Here is a 22,965-nt window from a genome sequence, read left to right on the forward strand (position 1 = left end):
AGACCTCAGGCATCTTCGAAAACATCAGAAAACACAGCAAAGAGATTTGCTGTGTGCAAAATGATGACCGATGCATCAGGAGACAGGTTTAAAAAAGTGAAGAAATTGTGGCTTATCCTCAGAGGCATCAGATATATGGAAATTCACTTTTTGCAAAACTCATCACAGCTCAAAAATGAGGGATAAATGAAGTATTGCTGTATTGGCATTTTATCAAGCCATTCTCACTAAAACCGTTCAATCTGGCGTGCAGCATCATTGAACTTGTGTGTGAGCAATCTGCGAGTCCTACCACCATCTCTAAGATTAAACACTAAAAATTTATTTGCAAAAACCTAGTCACTTCCTTTAAAATGGCATAAAATACTTTTTACGACATTTCACAGAAGCAGTGGACTGGAAACACAGACATGAAACGACATTCGTTTTTGCCACGTTTCAGGGCCCCCTAGCAGCTGATACAAGGCGACACTAATAAAGCAGCCCTTTTGACTTTACTTCCATTTACCACTGAAGAAACAGGTTCTCCAAAAACGCCCACCTCAGTCACTACATGGAGATGACAGAATGGAGATACTGGGTTTTTCTTCATATCCATTCCTACTCACGTCTGATACTTTCTCCACCGTGAGGGAGCTGACTCATCCTAGCCAATATGAGAAAAACTCAGGTAGACCCTGCTCCCAGAACATCAGTGGCACCTCACCAAGGCTCATCGTGGATTCTCTCATCCTATTTACACCCTTCCTGCATTAACCTGCCCATAACTTCCACTCTCCCTCACTGAAATGCATTCCAAGAGTGAGCAGAGAGAACAAAAGGTGTATGCCCTGTTAGCAGCTCTGTGCATGGTTTCTGGGGGTTGGAGTAGGGACGTTTCACGTAGAGGAGGGTATTTTGGGATCTCCTTGATTTTCAGTTACCCATGTTATCGATAAGGGAAAAAAATAGATATAAGTTAACCCTACACATCAGTGATTGCATTCACCCCTACTTTAGTTTATATTTCCAAGTTTTAAATAACAGCTTAGACTTGTCAAAATTGACCTAGAAATGAAATGTCACTAACAATTCAACAGAAGGTAGACTTTTCCTCAATCTACATTGCAATTCTCTATGAGACCAGAATGGGGGTAAAACATGATAGCATTAAAATTCTCACTGTAAGGACTTCTTCACTTATGGGTGCAGCCCAGGCAGAAGTACTTTGGAATTATGTTAAGACCGTTTCTTAAAATGTCCATTGTAACAACTAATTTGATTTTAAAATCTAAATCCTGAATTTTGATATCAATATTAACTACTGGAAAAATGACAGAATTTCAGTAAATATTGATGATAATGTAATAATTATGACCTCTTGGGAAAATCAAGCACAAGCGCAATAAGAAAATGCTTCTAAAAAATATATCTGCTCCTACTCAGTCCTTCCTTCATGGATTTACCATCATCCTTAAAGCAGAGTTTTTAAAAATCAGAAACCAAGAAAACAAAAGCAGTAAATAAAACAAGGACAACACATGAAGTAGAATACAAAATAGTTCTTCAGTATATTAGGCACAAAGGAGGAAATTCTAAAAAGGGAGGAAATTTTCAATTGCAGAGACTGAAAACAAATTTTGATCCCTGTTTTAAATATCTATTTCCCGGAAATATCAATTATTAGCCAATAACCAATTGCCTTTTGAGCAGCTCCTATGTGCCCAGGGCTCTGCCGGCCACAGGTACCAGCTGCCAGGGAAATGCAAGGTGTGGTCTTCATGCTCAAGGAATTCACAGTTACACTGAGGCATTGATCGCCAAATGCACAATGCATGCCCAAGGAGACAGCAGACAGCTAAGTAGACAATTGTGTTAGTGCAGAGTAAGTTTTGCCAGATTTCAGAAACCACCAAAGTCTGGAGTGGTCAAGGGTGGTTTCAGCAGCTGTCGGACTCAGATAGGGTCAATAATGATTTTGAAAGGAACAGTGACACAATTAAAGGGGCAAATGTTGGGGGGGTGGGAAGAGAGTCAGGAGAGCAGTGCGAGCCCAGGAGTTGACCAAGGTCGCCCAGTGCGGAGAGGGAGAGGTAGAGGGAGGACTCAGAACACGGGAAAGAAGCACTGGCTGACCCCTCACCGGCTCACCGAATGGAAATAGGGTGTGAGGCAAAGGGGAGAGTGACAGATAGGACACTATCTCTTCAGGCCTGGAAGACAAGAAGAACAAAGGTGCCACTGCAGAGATTAGAACGAACTTGTGTTTAGGACATGGCTTACTTGAGAGGAAGTAGCCTGTCTAAATGGAAATGAAGCGCTCATAAAAATCATGAGGTGTAGACTCTACGTGCTCTGGAAGGTCTGGAAGAACAGAAGTCATTAGAGATCCCACTAAAGACAAGGACTGAAATGGCATCTGGAAACAAGTGGGACAAGAGTGGGAGGTCAACACAATAGAGGCAACCTTCAGAGTCATCAGGGTAAACTTCCCTATGAAGACAAGCAATAGGAGGGAGAACCAGGAGGCAAGACAAACTGTGAGGTCTCTGCGTCAAGGTGGGGCCAAGAGAGAGACATCAGGAGGCTCATAAGAACCAGAGAGCGTCCACGGAATAGAGGAGTTTTATGACCATGAGGTTGACAGGCAGTGTCCGAAAAATATCCCAAAGATTTCGAGGATAGGGCAGCTGAAGAAATGATCACTGAGTTTAACCATTACATGTGAATGGTTACGAGAGAGAAGCAACACTAGAATCAGGGGTTGGCCATATCTCAAGGGGTTTAAGGAGACAACAGAGAGGGAGAAAGTGGGATTGCTGCATATCGGTGCTGGGCGTGGAAAACCTGACATGAAAAGCAACTGCAGCAACTCTCACCTGGAACTAATCCCAAAGCAAGTGGCAGTAAACATTCTAGGTTAACAAGGGACTACAGGCGAGGTAAGAAGGTGGCAGCCACATGTGCTGGAAGGGCCAGGAACAACTGCTCAAAGTTGACACTTCTGCCTCCCGGAGAGCAGAACAAACGTCCCAAGAAAGAGGGAACATCAAAGATAGTGACGAGGCAGGAAGCGGATAGAAGCCCATGGACCTTTGGGAGCTGAGGAACCAAGACATCTTAGGGAGAAAGGGGAAGTTCTCTTCCTCTGGGGCTTGAAGCAGTCTGACCAAAGGCAACACCACCTGGAATGCTGAGCAACAGTTCATCCTCGACGCTTCTCTTCTTGATTTCTGGTTCATGACCATTAAGAAATGTGTTCTATCTTCTAATACTTTTTATTTCTCTGTCAAAGAATAACAATAGTGAATGGTTACTGAGCTCTTACAATGTGCCAGCACAGTTCGTGATCAACTTATTTACCCCTCCCAGTAACCCTACAGGGTCCCATCACCCACATGGTAGAAATGGGACAGCCACGGCCTGGGACAGGTTACGTGACTTGGTCAAGATCACACAGCTAGAGAGGGGCATAGCCTGCTTTGACCTCTACTCTACAATCTCTCCGTTCACAAGCTGGTTCTCCAGAACATAAACAAGTACCCGAGGAACGCCTACTTACACGAGTCCAGTACCACACGGGCATCTCCTGCAGACAAGGAACTGTTATGTACTTTGAACACATACACCATCACCACCCCCTGTCTAATGCATTGGTTCCCAGAAGGTGGTCTGTGGATCCCTGGGGGTCTATAGAACCTTCCAAGAGGTCGGTGAGGTCAAAACTGTGTTCACCATAAAACCAAGATTTGCTCACTTCTCTCACTATGTGACATTTGCACAAATGGTGTAAAAACAACAGTGGGTAAAACTGCCACTGCCCAAGTGAGGATTAAGGCTGTGACACCAAAGCACACTTGTCACCATTCTATTCCTCACTATGATGCACTTGCAGTTTTGCAAAAAATGACCATGTCACTTAAAATGTCCTTGATCAGGGGCCGGTCCTACGGTCTAGTGGTTGGGTTTGGCACACTCTACTTCGGTGGCCCAGGTTCACAGGTTCAGACCCCAGGCACAGACCCACACCACTTGTCAGCCAGGCTGTGTTGGCAACCGACATATAAAATAGAGGAAGATTGGCACAGATGTTAGCACAGGGTGAATCTTCCTCAAGGAAAAAGAGGAAGATTGGCAACAGATGTTAGGTCAGAGCCAATCTTCCTCAGCAAAGAAAAAAAAATGTACTTGATGAAGGAATAGAAATTATTAATTTTATTAAATATTGACCTAGAGTAGGTCTTTTTAATATTCTGTGTAAGGAAATGAGAAGTACACCTAAAACTTTTCACTGCACATCACAGTACCACCATCATCTCAAGAAATGGCACTCATGATTGTTTGAGGTGCATGCTAAACTAGCCACTTGCTTCATGGAATGCCATTTTACTTGAAGGATGAATAACAGACAGAGTGTAGTTATTCGGTGATTGGTATTGGGAAGGTACTTTCTTGGACAAAATGAGGCACTTCAGTGACAACAAGTGACAAAGTTTGGGTCGAAGAACAAAATTTGAGCTTCAAAAAAACTAGAGTCTACAAAACATGTACATGTGTTGGATAACTTCCCAACACTAAAAGTCTTTTCTAAAGATATTCCTGGAAATATTAATGCACATGATTTTTTTTAAACAATGTATAATTAAATGTGTCAACATTTGCATAACTCACTGAACCAATAATTAAATGTGTCAACATTTGCATAACTCACTGAACCAATATTTTCCAAATGACCACTGCATCATGTGGCAAAATCATGGATGGGTAAAACTCCATCCAAAGTGCAAGATATAACAATGGATTCTAACGTAATAAAAGATTAAAGTTCACCAATATGGTTTCTGATTCCAAATTGCAACTACCCTTTAAGAAACTATCACTTGTCAAGTTTTGGTGTAGTATCAAAGAATATTCACAATTATCTGAAAGTCCTATTAAAACATTCCTCTCTTTTGGAAGTACATATCTATGTGAGGCTGGATTTTCTTCACCTACTTCAATCACAATATCCTATAGCAACAAACTGAGGCAAAAAGCAGATATGAAATCCAGCTGTCTTCCATTCAGCCAGATGACCAAAGAGATCCACTAAAATGTAAAGCAGTGCCAGTCTACACCGATTTCCTTTTTGTTTTGGAAAATATAGTTACTTTTCATGAAAAATATGTCAGTTATAATGACATATATTTTATTTGTTAGTTATTTTTAAATGAATCGATAAATAAGTGGTTTTAAATTTCTCAGTCATAGTTCCTACTACAGTAACTACTGATAGATTGAACCCACCTAAACAAAACCTCTTTGGGGTCCTCAACATTATTTCCGAGTCTAAAGGGGTCTGAGAATAATAAGTTTGAGGACCACTGCTCTAAAGTATTTACCAAAATTTGATGGAGCACCACGGAATTCACATCGCATATCATCAACACTAGATGCCTATGACCCAGTTCTACTGGTGGTACCACGAGCCTCTTACCACTCTCGTTTGTACTTCAAACCCCCAAGGCCTAAAACAAATGCAGCCCCAGCCTCCAAGCTCACCACTTGCAGGGAGAATTTCTGAACTAGGATTTTCTTCTTTTCATTAGAAAAGAGAAGTCACTCACTTCACCTATTTAGGTAGCTTTTTATTACTTTAATTTTTAAAACCTGATTTTTTTATTTTTAATTGCATATTTTCATACTTAGAAGAATAGAGCTTTGCGTTAAAAATGTGGTCTTAACCCCCCCTCCCCTTAACCCAGCCTCACCCTCCCCACGCCCACGGCTTTTCTGCAGGACTCAGGAGAGCGGGAGGTGGTGAATCAGACAGCAAAGTCCGCATCTCACCGCGTCTCACTGTGTCTGAACCTTGCGCAGAGACCTGTATACCTGAACGGCACTGAACGAAGAGCACACACTCGCTGGGGATTCGGAATCGGTTGACGACATTTCTATTGTAATAGGGAAATATGTAAAGAATTTTAAATTACAGTATTGAGAGAAGTAAAGAGATGTTTCCATTTCCTCCTCAGTAATTTGAAAGGATTGGAGAAGAATTATTTCCAGGGGTGCTTCTGGCTCAGAGTTTTGAGATCCCATAGACCCAGTATAGTCCATGGATGGACTGCCCAGGCAGGGAACCAGCTCTGGGCTAAAGCAGACTTATTTCTCTGTTGCAGGTGCGTACGCTTTGTGACACGTTTGGGCAGTAGTGAAAAGGAATGTTGAGAGAATGTCGCACAGACTTCCAATGCAGAGAATGGAACTGAAGAACATTTAGGAGCATTTTACTCCACTCCAACTATAAATATGTTTACTAAAATTCATTCACATTCTGTGCCTACGATATTTGCCAATTTGTAAAATGTATTCTCAGATGTATTTCAATGTAAGGTGGTAAATTTGCTTTTTGATATATTACAACTTCAAAAAGAGCCTGTCTTCCCCTACTCATTCTATTTATAAGCAGAAAAAAACGTAAATTTTATTTATAGAACTCTTTTTTGCACTGTCATGGATTTCCCTCCTTCCAATATCATTATAGAGAAACCCTGAAGACGAATAAAGAAGAAACAAACGCCTGACTTGAACTGATTATGGCCCCATGGACGGCATCTCCAGCAGTCTGCACAGCAACCTCAGCTCTGAGGTACAACAACCCCGCTATTTCTCACTTGGCTTTCTCTTGGGGAATGCTGCCAGCTTCGCAGAAGATACGTAGAATCAAGAAAAAAGGCTCCTGAACAATCTCATCTGTGGATTCAAAGAGCCCACAGACCTTCCAGCCCCCTCCTCTTCACGTTTCTGATTTTCTTTCCTCTAAACCACTCATGGGAGAAGATACTTGTTTCCCCAAAATATGGCTGTCAATTTAGGGTAACTAAGCCATAAATTCACCTGAAAGTACCCAGAGTGCAGTGTATACCAGTTTCTTATTAAGCCTTCCCAGAAATGAACATTTTAAAATGTTACTTTTTTTGCCCCAAAATTCTATTTCTGGCCCTGTCCATGTTACACACACCTACAGTCCAGCTGGTTTGGTGCCTTACAAAAACACTGCACACTGACCACCTGTTCTTACAATCAAAAATAACCCATGTTTGAAAAGTTACAGATAGCATCTCTATAACTCACATGGAAAACCAAGTAAATAGGAATAAATACATATAAATATGAATAAAATGTTTCCCTTTTGTGACTGCAATGGTCTGTGCCTTATGTGGTCATATTTTAAGAAAAATCTGTCCACCCGCGGCCAACAGAGGTGTGATAAGATGACCACTCATGGAGAACAGAAATAGATTATGATGCACCATATTCCAGGGCTAGACTCACAGCTGAGTGCACCACTTTGACAAACTGAAAAGGACCGTTTCTTGTTTCCCAGTGTCCCATTCCTGCTACTTAGGCATTACAAGCTGGGCATAAAGTTCTACAAAATTCTTTACTCTCACCCCTTGGAAGGTATCTCTGATAACACTTTTAGCTAAGAGTTGCTCACAGCAAAATCTCATTGCTATACTTTGCCTCTGTCCTGGCAGACAGTCCAAAGTTAGAGTTTTGTTCATCTGTTTAAAATAAATTTCTGTAGCAGATAATATTGTGGACAACTAGCGAAAGAAAAAAAAAAACTAATAAATGAATGGCCAAATGCAAGCTGATGAGGAGCAGAGCGTCTTCCTGAGCATCTGGCTTAAATCTACCTCCTTTCCCTTTCACAAAGTCAAGGTCAACAAATAAACATGGAGCCCATCAGAGAGACAGAGAGAGCCCAGTGGCAGCATGTAAGACACGCTGCCTTGATAGGCCCTCTGCCCAGTGGCAGCAGCTCAGAGAGGAGGCTGGTCTGCAGGAAGAGAGGCAGAGCCTGCAGCATGGACTTGGAATGGAGCCCAGAGCGCTGCAAACACAGGGCTGGGAGACGGGCGAGGATGGGAGGAGAATCAGGGGCCACGGGAGAACAGGAGCAGGGAGGGCATTTTGAGTCCCCAGCCTAGAAACCAGGAGCAAAGATGCAGAAGCTTCCGAGATGGAAGGTGTGATGGTGGAAACTGGCCCGCACTTGCTGATCTTGTTTTCTAGCATTATTGAGATATGATTGAAAAATAAAAATTGTACACATTTAGGTGGTACAACATCACGTTTTTTGAGGCGTACAACATGATGATTTAACATACGTATGCATTGTGAAATGATTACCACAACCAAGTTAATTAACACATCATCACCTCACAGTCACTTGTTTTGTGCGTGTGGTGGGAACACTTCAGATGGACTCTCTTAGCAAATGTCCGGTATACAACACAGTGTTATTAACCGTGCATTAGATCCCCAGCTCTCACTCATCTTAGAGTTCATTGATCTTTTTCACTTGCTACTTCTCCAAACTAGACTGGAGCCTCTTCCTTCAGGTCCCTAATCACGATTTCTAAAATTGTCATGAATACAACAAAACTGTTTCAATGGAGCCCATCATATGAAAAGACGGGTTGGTTCATTCCACGTCTGTTCTATTATAAAATATCAAAAGAGCATTACACAGAATATGTATCTGCAATTGTATTGAAGATAAAGCATCCTTTTTATTTTAAAGTGAAAATTCCTCTTTTGACTCCAAATGAATCTCCTACATATAGAGGAATCCAAGCTTTCTTTTTCTAGAACTGTATAATTCGCCAAAAATTTCATAATACTTAATATTTAATATCCCACTTAGCATTATTGATGATTGACACTTAGCTTTTGAGACTCCAGTGTTGATCAATATGAACCTTGTCTCTTAGGGAAGCAATTAAATACTTAGCTGTAGTGACAGAATGGTATCAAGATAGTAAAGAGAAAAGAATGGTAAAGATCCTGGGCCAGCGACGAATTTCAAAAATCAATTAAAGAATCGACGGCATTTTCATTTTGTCATAAAAATCCTGAGTTAGAGACAATGCTAGATCAAAAACTCCCTGGTTTTATTGGCCTTTCTGGCAGTGTTAATTAAATGAAAACCCTCTGCTGATTGACTGATAAAGCACACAACAAGAGTAAATCACTGCTGTGGATTTGCGTGTGCATTTCATTTCAGCAAGACGTTTAGATGGTGTTTTCATCAGTAGCTGCCAGCGATGGACAATGCCTTGTGTTCTGAGCCTCGTATTTATTAGCATGGTAAATCAATTAAATATGGTTTATGTCAATTGATATAAACCACTACTTTGATTACTTTAAAAAAGGTTTCACTGTTTTATCACTCACCTTACACCTGATAACATATCAACTACTCATTTTTCTTACCAAATCTCCTCTGGCAGACCACTTGAAGCTGAAGTGCACGTTATGGGACGTGCCCATTTCTTTCAAAACCTCTCATCCTGTAAGATTTCGATCCTCAATGAATTTCTAAGCACAATATGATTTGGGGTGGAGTCATAAAGACAAGAAAACTAAAAAACAAAGTAGAACATGGCTCTCTTTTTTAGAGAAAATAAGAACACGACATTTATCAATGATAGGTAACTCCTGTTCTGTAACTATTGTACCAAAATTACCCACAGTGCTCTACTTTGTTTTTCAATTCTTTATTATGACTCCCCTAAAGTCACATTGTGTTTTGAAATTTCTAGTTTTTCAACAACAGGAAACACTGGAGACTAAAGCTCTGAGAGGACCAGATCTCTCTTTCTTATGCCAAAGTCTAGTCCTAGAACATTCAGGTTTGTTCACGTAAGAATTTTTTGAACAGGTCATGCTCCTTGGCAGGGAAGGAAGAGGAGGAGACCATGAGCAGAAACGGCCCTTACAGATGGAGCTGACCATTTTAACAGGAAAAAATGAACAGAAGGCATTCAGTAGAGAGTTGCTGAAGACTTGAAAGCTCATACAAAATAATGGGTGGGATAATTAGAAAAAACGATGTGATTAAAATACCATGCATAATTGCTGGAAGAGAGCATCTTGACCAGAATGGGTAATTGAAAAGTTTCCTGGAAGAGGTGATTCGTGAACCAATTGGAGATATGGCATTAGAAAAAGACGGAAAGATCAATGGGGCCAGAAATGTAAACTTTGAAGTCAAGTAAGAGTGAGAACTGGCGCCATGCTGGAAGGCATTTCTTCAAGAGGGGCATGGGACCAGCCCTCCAGGTCCTAGGAAGCGTGGAAATCAGGGAGGAAAACAACCACTCCATACCACATGGAGTTGCACACATCTGCACAGCTGGCCAGGCATCGTCTGACAATACACCTGCCACTTTTTCTCACCTAGGCACTGTTGCTTCTGGTCCAAGAGCCCAGTGCTATTTACAGAACTTTCTTGGGCAAGAAGATGAAACTGTGAACTCCACTTTGTTGTACAGAAGATACAAGCCTTGCCACTAAAAGGATGTCTTCCATTAATTCTAGCCTAGGGCAAATAACCTGAGACAAAATGATTCTCAATTCTTCGCTGCCAATCAGAGAGCAGAGAGCCGATTTGCAATTTATGCTGATGCTCTGCATGTTCTGCTTTACAGACATCAAGATTTTACCGGAACAAGTGACACCCAAATACAATTTTTTAAGTTTACATGTATCTCAAGGAATAAATTTAATAACAGACATGAGTTCTTCATGTGTTGCTTGGTAATTTTTCTCTCCTGGCTTTCCAATGGGCTAAAATATAAATGCTTCAAAGGCAGACAAAATCTCCTATTTTTCTGTCACACTGACGGCATCTAATGAATGATGCTCCACAGGGTTTGAGGTGTGGTCCCATGTTGACCTCAACATGCATTTGAAGGGACTTTGCCTTCATCTAATCATACATGACATTGTCATAAAACATACAAAACGTACCTCTAAAATGTGATAAACCATTTCATGAGTTGAAGAATATAAATGCTAAAAATCTTATTTAAAATACTTTTTTTTACTCATGGCACACTTATTAGTAATCAAATTATACTTAATTTTTTAAGCCTTTGGGGAAAAATGTCACAATCATCATTTCTTCTTCTTATACACTTGGTACCTGAAACTTGTCACTGTGGCAACCTGCCTTGATACCTATAAATCAGAAGTGATGCATGTGTTCATATTACATAACGCAAAATAAAACAAAACCACCAAAGTGCACAGCCCAGGTATTCCGAACGTTCTTTGTTAGTGCCCTGTCTCAGAGAGTTATCATCAGTCTGATATGGGATGGAGGAAGACTAATTCAACATCTAGCTTCATGATTTAAATTTTAGTTTACATTTTTAAATGTATTCCTGGATAAATTATTCCATCTGTTTCCTTTTTTTAAGTCTCTCAATTTTTCACCACAATCACAAAAAATTTACCCAATGAGAAATCAAATTGAATATTTATTTCAGTAAAAGAGAAACAAAACTGTCTTTTTTAATCCTGGCACAAGATGAAATGGTCAGAACAGATGTCATGCAAGAAGCAAAACTTCCAGTTGCTCTGGAAGAATTCCACATAAGCACATGATGCATATTTTTTTTGTTGGTTGTTTTCCTCCAAATGTGAATGGCAGCTCTGCTCAAAAAGTTTTAAATCTATTTCAAATAAACAAAATCAGCATTCTGAAGTATATTGAGAAAAAACTTAGAATATTGAAAAATCCTAAAAATTGATTCATAGTATTTGTTAAAACAGATTTTTTTAATTATCTGTAAAGTGAGAACCTCTTTAATATGCTACAGGAAAAAGCAAATGGAAAATGGAAAACAGCTTTTAAGAATATACACAAAAGTGAAAATAGATTCTAAACAAAGGAATTCAGTGTTTTTACTTTGTTTTCTTATCTGTATTTGCTAGTAATTCTACAATAAATATGAATCATTTATAATTTGATAAAGTATTCTTAATTTTAAAATGTGAGATGTCATAGAAGAAAATTCAACTTAAAAATGCAATTAATGCCAACTGTGAGTAAGAGATTGTGTGTGCCTGATACTGAGAAAAGTGAAAATATAAACAAAATCAAATTCCTACTTCCAAGGACTTTAAACCTCTGGTAGGAATCATGATTAGACTGGAGAATAACAGTAATAACAGTAGCTATGATTTACTCGCAGCCCACTATATAAGGTGCCTTATGCATATTGCTAATCTTTATACTGACCCCACAAGTTGGAAATTATCCCAGTTTTACACATAAGGAAACTGGCTCAGAGAAGTGACAATGCTTTCACAGACACAGTTTCCATACGTCCAAAGTTTTCACTCTTCATTCCACCACGTTTGGTAAAACATTGTGATTAAAAGGGCAAGTGGCACATACGCCAAGCAAACAATAAATTTTCCAAAGAATTCTGGACACTAGAACCCGAGTGGATGTTATTTAAGCTTGCAGGGACATCCCCACGAACACTCATTCTTGTTTTTCCAGCAAAGTGCAGATAGGTTGGTTCTCGAGAGTTCCAGAGGGTGGAGTGCCAGATCACAAAATTGATTACACTGATTTTAACAAGAGGGTTAAGAGTGGGAACAACCAAGCATATAATTTCCAACTGAGGAACACACACTTTCAGTCAAATAATGCAAACACAATTTAAACATAGATGTGCTATACTTTTCAAGAACTTTCAAATCCATTGTCTCGATTGATACTTGCAAAGTAGATAAACCTATAAACATGTAAAATAACTGTCGCTTGAATTAATGAAGCACAGAGAGGTAAGGTTACTTAACAAAGGACACCTAGCAAGTTAAAGGAAGAACCAGAACTGGAATTCAGAGGTCTTCTACATAGCTGCACGTTAGAAATATGTGCACAAACACAATGGTAGCTCACGTGCATGCCCTCTCCCCAATACTATCGGCATTCTTTTACAATTCAGTTATTTCTAAAAACATAAACAAAAATCGTAACATTGAGCATATTTTATATATATTAGCGCTAATCCTGGAGGTCGATTTTGTTATGAATAAACCATCGAACAAACTTCAAATGGCGTGGGGCACTAAGGCTCTGAGATTTTAAGGGGTCTTCCCAAGGTCACACACGTGAGTGATGGATGGAGCATTCAACTCTAGGTTGATCTCACGTCAAATCCCAAGTGGTTTCCACAAGCTGGCTTGGATTAGGCCACCTTCCCAAATATTAGTATTTATGGCCCAAGTTTCTTATGGAGCGATGAGGTGTACAAGTGAACTAAGGAATAAACAAATAAAATCTTACGTACTCAGACAAAAATCAGAATGGTCACTTAATCATTGAACAAATAACAGTGAGACTGTAATTCCACTTAGGACAAAGCTACTGCTTTCAAGGAGATGGACATATCCTTGCCTGCCACATGAGGCCAGCTGCCCAGCCAGAGCCTCGCCTTCCCAGGGCTGTAGGCCTTGTGGCTATGGAGGAGTCCATCCTCCTTCCAGGACTTCACCAGGTTGACACATTCATCCTTAGCCTAATGGCCAGGGTCTGAAGGTGTAGGTTTGATGACTGCCCAGAAAACCCAAGTGAGTGCCTCCAGGTGCCCGTGTGCAGATAACTCCTGGAGGGCATCACCAATTCATGATCCTAAAGGGGTCTTCATTCTCCTGTTTTTCATGTGCCTTCACAGTGGATCCATCCACCTATTTGGAATGCCTTAATGAAGTCTCTTTTCCTCTGAGTTTGTTTTCTATCTCCAGGAACAGAGCTACAGGATATGATGGAGGCATAGAAACTGTATTTCTAAAAAGCACCTGACAAGATTTTGAAATCCACTGATTATCTTGTTAGGTCTGTCTTCGGAATAGGAAACACAAAACTACAGAATTTGTTGATACAAACCTTTCCTTCATTGTCTTCATAAAGCCTTTCATCTTCTTTTTCCTATTATTAAAAAAATAAATATAGTAATCAACTATCTGCAAGAAGGACACTGTCACATAAATCCTTCATCTTCCGCAGCTCCTCTCACTTCCTGGGCTGGGTCAATCTTTCTTGTTACACATAGCACTCAGGAGTTCCCCTTCGAGCCTTCGCGCCCTCCCCAGCTCCATCTCTGTGTCCCACTTCTTCCTACTCCCCTTCCGCTTTGTCGCGCGCTACCCTTTCCCATTGTAGTTCTTCGTTTTTCTGTACATCTTGTTAAATACTTTTATACATATACAGAATACTATATACTCTGTTGCACCTTCGTTTGTTTTTTCCACTTAACACAGTCTCTTGGAGTTCTCACCCTTCAGGATATGTGGGTCTACCTCATTGTTTTTACAGCTGTAGTGTTGTCCATTGCATGGGTGAAACAAAAATCAATCACCTCCTAAGAATGACTATCTCATGTTTCTCTTTTTTGTTATTAATAAGTATATTTGTGAAATACCCCTAGCTATGGAAATCATGGTTTAAAAAAATGCACATTTAATTTTAATAGAAACAGCAGAAACCCCTTCCCTAAAGACTGCACCAATTTATACTTTGACCCTGTTAAGAAGCATTGTTGCTTTCCTACATCTTCCCAGCACTGGACAGTGTCAATATGATTTTTTTTAAAACTCGTTGTTTATGATCTGCATTTCTTTAATTGGGAACAATAAGAATATATTTTCTTACGTCTTTTGGAGATTTGTCTTCTCTGTGGATTTCCGATTTGTTTCATTTGCCTTTCTTTGATTGGGTTGTATTAATGATTTGGGAGCCATTTGTAAATTAAGAAAATGTTACTTGTGTCGCAAATAGTTTCCTCCATGTTTTGGACTTTTGGCTTTATGGTATTTTCCAAAGAGAAGAGTTTCATTTTTGCATAGAGAAATGTCATGTCTTTGGGGATGGTTACTTCTTAACACATAGCCTTTTGAGACTCACTGAATATTCAGCTTCATTTTCAGTCCCATGTAATCAGGAATCACTTCCCCGCCCTGGCTTTGCCACACCCCTGCCTTCTGAACCAGAGTTCTTCAAACTGCCACAAAGCCGTGCGATAGTGACCGACAATCCTCAAGGTGCTTGAGCAAGTTCAAGACCGGTTACTCCTGTGTGCCTGGTGATGTGAAAAGTGCTAAGGATGACAGTGAAATGCACTGAGCACAGACCCTTCCTTCACAAAACTTATCTATCAGAGGAGACAGAGGCACGCGAATAACTCTAAGAAACGCCAAAGTGGGACTCAGATGGTGTGAGAAGGAGAGACAAAATACTGTTGGGGACCATGGAGGAAGAGACACTACCACTTGGTGAAGGAGCCAGAAAGCTTAATGAGGAGGTTGGCATCTACAAGGAGCCTTGGAGGGTGGGAGAAACTAGGCAGACAAAAAGGCAGAAATTAGACTGAGGGCATGCCAGGCAGCACGCACAGCGCAAAAAAGAGACAAAGTGCCAAGCATACTCTGAAAGAAAGAAAAACTTACCACCCAAAATATTAAAATCAACATCTCTTTCTCTCTCCCTCTCTCCCTCATCTCTCTCTCTCCTCACTTCATCAAATAAACCAAATTACCCATGAATTTTTATATAGCCTTTGCCAAGGCAGGAAAAACTGAAAAACTATTAGGAGTCTGATAACCCAGATCTCAGAGTCAGAAAAAGCCTTAGGTCCTCGCACAGGACCGCCCATTCCCATGCGTAAGTCTCTCTGAAACCTGCCTGCAGAACTGGCCTCCAGCCCACCGTGAACTACCCCAGGGGTGGGGGGTTCACGCCCTCCTTGGAGAGCCCGAATACGCGGTCTGGCCATACACTTTTCAGCACTGCCGTTCACCTCTCCCACGTTCCTTCGGAAACTTTTCAAAACTTTTACACATGGTTTACAAATTTAGCAGGTAGCATAAACAAAAAAGCCTTGCTTGCACATAAAAGGTTTGACAATCAATGGATCGAAACAGATCAGGCACTGAAAGAACTAGAGGAATTCCAGCCTATCTTGATTCAGACAGTTGTCAAGCACCCGGTTTAATTAAAATCGTGTGCCATGAACACAATTTGAAATGCATAAAAGGAAAAAGGAAACATTTCATCTTTATAAGTTCACAGAAGTTTTTCAAATTAGCTAATTAATGTTGATAATATTCTGTTTTTAAGATGAAAAATATTATTCAAGTGTCAGATATTGGCAAAGATGGCATGACTGTATAATTAACACATTTGAAGCATCCTCTGGAGGAAGAGGTGTCATATGAAAGCACAGCTCTATTCTTTGCATTTGATTTTGTCTTCATCTACTTCTGTGCCAGTGACACACACGATGACAAAATAAACACACTTGTCCATAATTCCCAGGGCGGGGGGGTTGAGCAGGATCTGATGGTAAGACCTACATATAAATAACTCCCTCAGTCTGGGATTGCTTTAAATGCATAAACGCCAACAGAGTTGGGGCTGGGAGAGGAGGCCGTGGGGAGCACTGCTTACTCCTTACAGAGCTTCTGTCGGGGATGATGGAAAAGTTCTAGACACAGATAGTGATGTTGCTTGCACAACATTGCAAATGCACTTAACACCATCAAACTGTACATGTGAAAATGGTTAAAATGGCAAATTTTATGTTACATATATTTTACCACAAAACTATTTTAAATGATAACAGAAATCCTTGTGATCAAACATCAGAAACATGTATTTTTAAAATGATGTTCATGATAATATGCTCTCTTACAACTTTCCAAGGTCATTACCCTTTTATTCCAAGATTGTATACTTAAGTTTAAGCAACTCGTCATAGGTAACTCGAAGCCACAAATATTACTAAAAGCCTACTGCCTCTGAAGCACTTTCCTAGACACTGTGAGGACATGTAAGATGACAAGGCACATTCTCAGCCCCCTATGGACTTCACAATCTGTTTAGAGGTGGGCGGTCAAGCCAGAAGCAACACGTGTAAGAAACCTAACCTAGCCAACATCAAGTAAATATCACAGGATTAATTTTTCAAATGAACAGACAAATGAAACGCCAAGTGAAACTGCAGTCCACTGAGAGCAGACACAGATCACTGTGGCCTATTGATCAGAAAGTGATAATTGAGAATTTTTGCCTTTTTATTATTAATATGAGCTACTATTGTGCATATAAAATGCTTGCTCTCTTTCTGATCCTTCAAAAACATAGGCTAGATTTTAGGGCCAAAAACCTTCAATTTCTTGGGGCGTTCCACACCCATAAGGAACAGAGACACCAACAAAGTTTTGTCTGGCTCACGCTGGGAGCAAAGACGAGTTGTGTGGACCTGACAGAACTAAAACGTTTCTGGACATCCTGCAGACGATCAACACAAGACACAAGATCACGAAGCAATTGTTCCAGGAGGAACAGACCACGAAGCCCAATACAGGAAATATCTCTTCTGAGAAATTACATGCAACTAGCGTAGTGCACTGAGGAGAGGAAAGCACAGGCTCTGGAATCATTCAAAACTGGGTTCACAGCCAAGCTCCCCTACTTGCTGACTCTGTGACGTCATCAAGTTACATGTGGTCTCTCCTTCCCACTGTTTCTGAATCTACAAAGTGGGCTACTGACACCTACCTTGAAGGTGAATGTGAGGCTGAGATGGGACACGTGTGAGAGGGGCCAGTGTGGTCTCTGACACAGGGCAAGTGCTCAGTAAATACCGGTCTGCTCTCTCCAGCCCTTCCTGTCCGACTTCCCAACATTCAGGTTTGGGCAAGAGAGGGAAGGTCTGATTGCTCCTTATCACTTCTTTTCCCTAAAAGCTTAGATTCTTACCCCAGATATCTAAAAGCGAGGTGTCTGGACTTGCCATTATTCAGATAATATTGCTTGCATTAAGAAAGACACTTCGACTCACTGTAAGAAATTCAATCTCCTGACTGATGTCAAGTTACTAACGCCCCCAGAGGCCTGAGTAGATTTACATAACAAGTCAACAAGGCTAGATGACAAATTTCGATCTGTACAAGGTATACAGGTGATCGTGTAAACTCAGTGTCATCAAAATGCCCGTGTCATATTTCTACTAAAACACAGCATCCAGCTCCTCCCTAACTTAGACATAACAGCAGTCCCGTGTTCTGCTCCCTGAATGCAAGCAAGTGGTCTTTTTTGCCCCTCTTCCCATGCCCTGCGGCAAACGTCTTCCCCACTGTCGTCAGCCCTTGAGACCATGGTCTTACGCTCAGTCACCAAAGCAATTAAATATTCTCCCTCCTCATTTGACAGTCTTCCCAAATCATCCGGACACAGACAGGACAGCTTTCCCTGAAAACTGACTCCAAATCAAAAACACTTCAGAATATAAAGAAGGAAGAGCGAATGGTTTGAAAGATCATTCCCTTCGACTGTCTGTTTAGGTCATAAACTCCTTTGATGTTGAAAAACTTGAACAAACTTCCTGAGGACCCGTTTCTTTTCCCACAAATGCCCCCTTTCAAGATGAGCAGACCCAGGAGACAACTCCCAGTGGCTCCAGCGTGCACCCACGGGCCCTCTAGAGTCATTTCTCTCCCGTCTTCAACATGGTGCCCGTAGCTGCAGGGCAAGTTCAAGAGTAGGAACGTGTTGGTTGTGAGGCTGTTGCACCTTCAAGTTTATTTGTAGCTCAAGAGGATTCAGCATCAGAATAGACTCAAATTTGATAGCCCAGATTTATTACACAACCTCCTGCCTGGGGCCAAAATTTAAAAAGCAAGAAACCCAGCCAGCCCCGGTGGTCTAGTGGCTAAGATTCAGCGCGCTCACCACCACAGCCCGGGTTCATTTCCCAGTTGTGGAATAACACCACCCATCTGTCAATTGTCATACTGTGGTGGCAGCTCACATCGAGAACTAAAAACCAACAACCAGGATACATAACCATGTCCTGAAACTTTAAAAAAAAAAAACAACAACAAGAAACCACCTTGAAAAACCAGATTTTTTCAAACAAACTCCCAACAATCTGTTTGTTAGGTACATGAATTGTAGATTTAAAGCAGATGTTCTTTTTTTTTTAAGATTTTACTTTTCCTTTTTCTCACCAAAGCCCCCTAGCACATAGCTGTGTAATTTTAGTTGTGGGTCCTTCCAGTTGTGGCATGTGGGACGCCGCCTCAGCATAGCCTGATGAGTGGTGCCATGTCTGCGCCCAGGATTCGAACAAGCTAAACCCTGGGCTGCCTAAGCAGAGCGCACAAACTTAACCACTTGGCTGAGGGGCTGGCCCCTAAAGTAGATTTTCTCTTAAATATTCTCACCACAAAAAAAGACAAGAAAATGGTAACTATTGTGGTGATGGATGTGTTAATTAGCTTGATTGTGATTATTTCACAATATATGTCTATACCAAATCATCAAATTGTATACCTTAAATGTATACCATTTTAATTGCCAAATATCCCTCAAAAAACAAATAAAAGTATTTTTTTTCCCAATTCACATATGTTAGATAGATTAGTCATATAATCTCACAGCACACCACGGACTCACGCTTCCCACACTGCTGTACATCTAAAGCATCTGGATCGGAGGAACAAACCAACCACACAGCCGAGTCCTCCCGTGCGAGCTCATGCTGCCATCTACAGAGCGCACACGGCACACATCCTGCCGTCCCCCAACAAGACGTGCTATTTACCAACACCAACGACCGGCCAAACAGCACATCCATGGTGCCCATGAAAATGGAGCCGCCTACACCTGTCCGCCATGGTTCACCTCCCCCAACTCTCCTCTCTAGAAATATATCTTCAAAGTTGGTAGAAAACAAGTTTTTCAGTCTTCGAGTCGAAGTGCAGTAAAAGGTAATTAGGACAGGATAGAAGCCATTAAAACTATTCCTGTAATTTCTGGCACATAAGAGACCTCATCTCAGGTGCAGCCCGCCTGGAGAACACAAGCTACGCTTCTCATTCTACGCTGATCTGTACCCTGGAACCAGCTGAGGCTCTCCAATCCTTTCTCTATCACATGTGAACTCCATTCAGCATGTGAAAAGGATAAAGAGGGGCCTTAGACCAAAGCCATTAAATACAAGATAAAAGTAGAATTGATTTACCTTGTTGCTTTCAAAATCAGGAGCATCATCGTGTATCTCTTCAACTTCTTTAACTATCTCAGCTGGTCTCTAGGGAGAAAATATGCCGTGTTTTAGATGTACTTATAGTCAACCTATGTCAGACTCCTTTAAAGAAGCAAAAAGCACACGAAATAGTGTGACTTTCTACATCAGTTCGAGGACAAAGCTGAAAAGTCACCATAGTTTTTCCACAGTGCTTATTCAAATACAGGATTGTGTCTGCTCTGTATTTTTACCTTTGGCTCCACCAATGAAATGCCAACCTGTTTAACAAAATTGTTGGATAAATCTTTAAGGAGAAACACTATAAATCCATTTGTGTAAAAAAAGGAGTGGATTGGTCACTCCAGATGCCTCTGGTCAGCAGGTAATAAATGCCACTGTAATTCTCGGTGCACCCTTGGGAACCCCAACCAGCACCCTCTTTCAGTGTTCAGGAGATGCCTGCTATAGCCTGGCTGATCTCGGTCATCGCATAGCAGTGTGTGTTCAGTCTCCTTGTTGATTATTTCCCAGCTTTCAAAACTAGTTGGCAAAAGGCAATGCACTGTCCTTAATTGATGCCCTGGAACCTCGCTCCACCCTTGGGGAAAATCATGTAGTTCTGTGGCAAAAAAAAAAATCCCTCCCATAGGGGCTAGTTCATTTACATTTCTGTATCAGTAAGCATATGCAGATGAGACTGCAATAACAAGCAAACCAAGTCCACCTGCTATATGTCCACGGTGGGCTTCAGAGGGCGCTTCCTGCTCATCACAGCCACCCAGGACACCAGGCTGATGGAGACTCATGTTTCCTCACGTCTCCATGCTCTCAAAGGCACAGAAGGGCAGTGTGGCAAATGTCTGCCCAGAAGAGTCACTCATTTCTTCCCCTCACCCATCATTGGTAAGGCAGGTCGAATAGCCACACCTGAGTTAAAGTGGCTGGAGAAGTACATTCTTACCATGTGACCAGAACTGATGTTAGTGAAGAGCCCTAAGGATCCAACAGCTCCTGCCAGCTGACTGTTGAATGTGCAAGAGCAGAGATCTGTGGCTACGTAGACATGGGGGTGAGTACGCAATACGGCAAACCCATTAGCTCAGGCCTCAGTCATCCAGGCTTCCTGAAAATTCAGACTATGACTGTATGAGCAGTCTCTTCCTACAGTTTACATAGAAAAGAATACAACTCTGTGGGGACTGCTCAAATCAAACAAAAAAATAAACTTTTCAAAAGCACATTCTTTCAAGGAATAATTGATGCAATGCCAATCGTTGATTCATCCACTTATTCAGCAGATATAAACAGAACGCCTACCATACTGCATCCCCCCCAAGCTGAGACACAATAGTGACAGTGAGTATAAACAAACATGGCCTTCAAGTAGCTTAGAGTCCTACAGGGAAGGCAAATATTAATCAAATAGTCACACAATTAAGCATAAAACCACAACTGTGATAGGGGCTACATGAGAGATACATGGAGCTAAATAGAATATAATAGATTTAACACATACGGGAGACTAGAAAACATTTCCTCTAGTGTGACTATTAATTTAAAATGCGAAGGATGAAAAAACATTAATACATAAAAGGAAAAGAAAGACCATCCCAGGCAAAGGGATGTGACAGCCATGTTGCAGGAGAAAGCACTGAGCTTCAGAGATGTCAGGGATGGCGAGTGTGCGGAGAAGAGTGATCATAGACACCTGGCCAGGAGACGACAGTAGTTAGGACTAAAGTGATGGTGATGTAGAGAGGGAGGGCTGGATCAATTCCAGACATATTTAGGAGGGAAAATTGATAGAACTTAAGATGATCTGGATGTGCAAGAGTTGAAAAAGGTCAGTCTCAGGAGTATCTCCTAAGTTTCTTTTTTGTCTTAGCGGCTGGATGGGCTATCTATCATACATTCACTGAGACAGGACGAGAACAAGGCTCGAGGATGCTGGGGAAGGAGACCATGGATTTATTCTCACTTTGCTGAGCTTCAGTATCTTAGAACATCTAACAGGTGATATAAACTCAGCAGATGTATGTATGTGCTGGAGCTCAGAAGAGAGAGCTGCACAGAGACTGAAGCCATGGTGATATAGAATTCTGCCCAGGGAAAAGGTCTAGAGTGAGAAGAAAAGATGCCCCAGCCCTGACCCATGTTGAAGCCCAACATTTGATGGCCAGATAGAAGACCAGAAGCTTAGAAAGAAGAGTGGCCAGAGAAAGAAGGAAAATTAGGAGATAGGTGGGTCTTGCCAAATGAAGAGAGTCCAAAGGAAAAGAGAGCAGCCAAAAGTATCAATTGAAAGTGAAAGGTCAAGCGTGATGAGAACTGAGAAATGTGCTGGATTTGGTGGCATCAGGTCAAGAGCTGTTTTGGATCATTACGGGCAGAAGTCAGAAAAGGCGAAGGAGAGAGGAGAAGATGGCGAAAGTGAGGAGGGACCACTCTCTCCAAAGACTGGTTCCACAAGTGAGGCGAGAGACGGGTGTTGCCCAAAGACGACTGAGGAAAGGGAGGGTTTGTTTTTGTTTATAACAGGAGTGCTTTCAACATGTTTAAAATCCAGCCAGGAGGTCAAGTGAAGGGAGAAGTTGAATATACCAAAAAAGAAAAAAAATAATTGATAGCACAAGATTCTTGAGAAGCTCTGAGGGGACAGGATCCAAAGCCTGGGAGAAGGTAGGAGGATGGACATTTCAATCATGAAGAACGGGAAGATGGTGCAGCCTAAACACTCATGTGTAGACACTGATAGCTACCTATCTCATAGCCATTCCTTATCATGTTCTGTGTTAAAAAAAAAATCCCAATTTTCTTCACATATTAGTCATTAATTCAGCAGAGCCTGGGCCCCTTTCCAGACACCAGAAGTAAACCCTGATTAGTCGACACCACCAAAAATCGATCGCCTCTCTCCACTAGCAATAAGGATTAGGCAGAGGCATGCGGTAGATTTCTGGAGCGCCCCTCAGAAGACTTCTCTCACTATTTGAAAAAGACACAGGAAGGAGACAGTCTCTCTGATCTTCTCAACATTCATGAGTCTCAAGGTGCCTCCCAGAGCTGAGGCAAACATCTTGAGACTGTGAGGAAATGAGCC

The 22,965-nt window shown here is 41.3% G+C and overlaps 1 protein-coding gene across 11 annotated transcripts in view; it reads right to left on the bottom strand.

Moving 5' to 3' along the window:
* DCDC2C (doublecortin domain containing 2C) overlaps positions 1-22,965 on the bottom strand; it is a 106,242-nt gene that overhangs the window by 22,268 nt on the left and 61,009 nt on the right. For 6 of the 11 annotated variants that reach the window (XR_011425791.1, XR_011425792.1, XR_011425786.1 and 3 more), the window contains 2 exon segments: positions 19,860-19,928; positions 13,721-13,762 (listed from right to left, as the gene is read on the bottom strand). Coding sequence is in view for 3 of the 11 variants with exons in the window: in NM_001433600.1 (NP_001420529.1) it covers positions 13,721-13,762; positions 19,860-19,928 (111 nt within the window). In the remaining 8 variants the exon portion in view is untranslated. 11 annotated transcript variants of the gene reach the window in all.

This window comes from Equus caballus, chromosome 15, assembly GCF_041296265.1.
Source record: "Equus caballus isolate H_3958 breed thoroughbred chromosome 15, TB-T2T, whole genome shotgun sequence".
Lineage (NCBI taxonomy): Eukaryota > Metazoa > Chordata > Mammalia > Perissodactyla > Equidae > Equus > Equus caballus.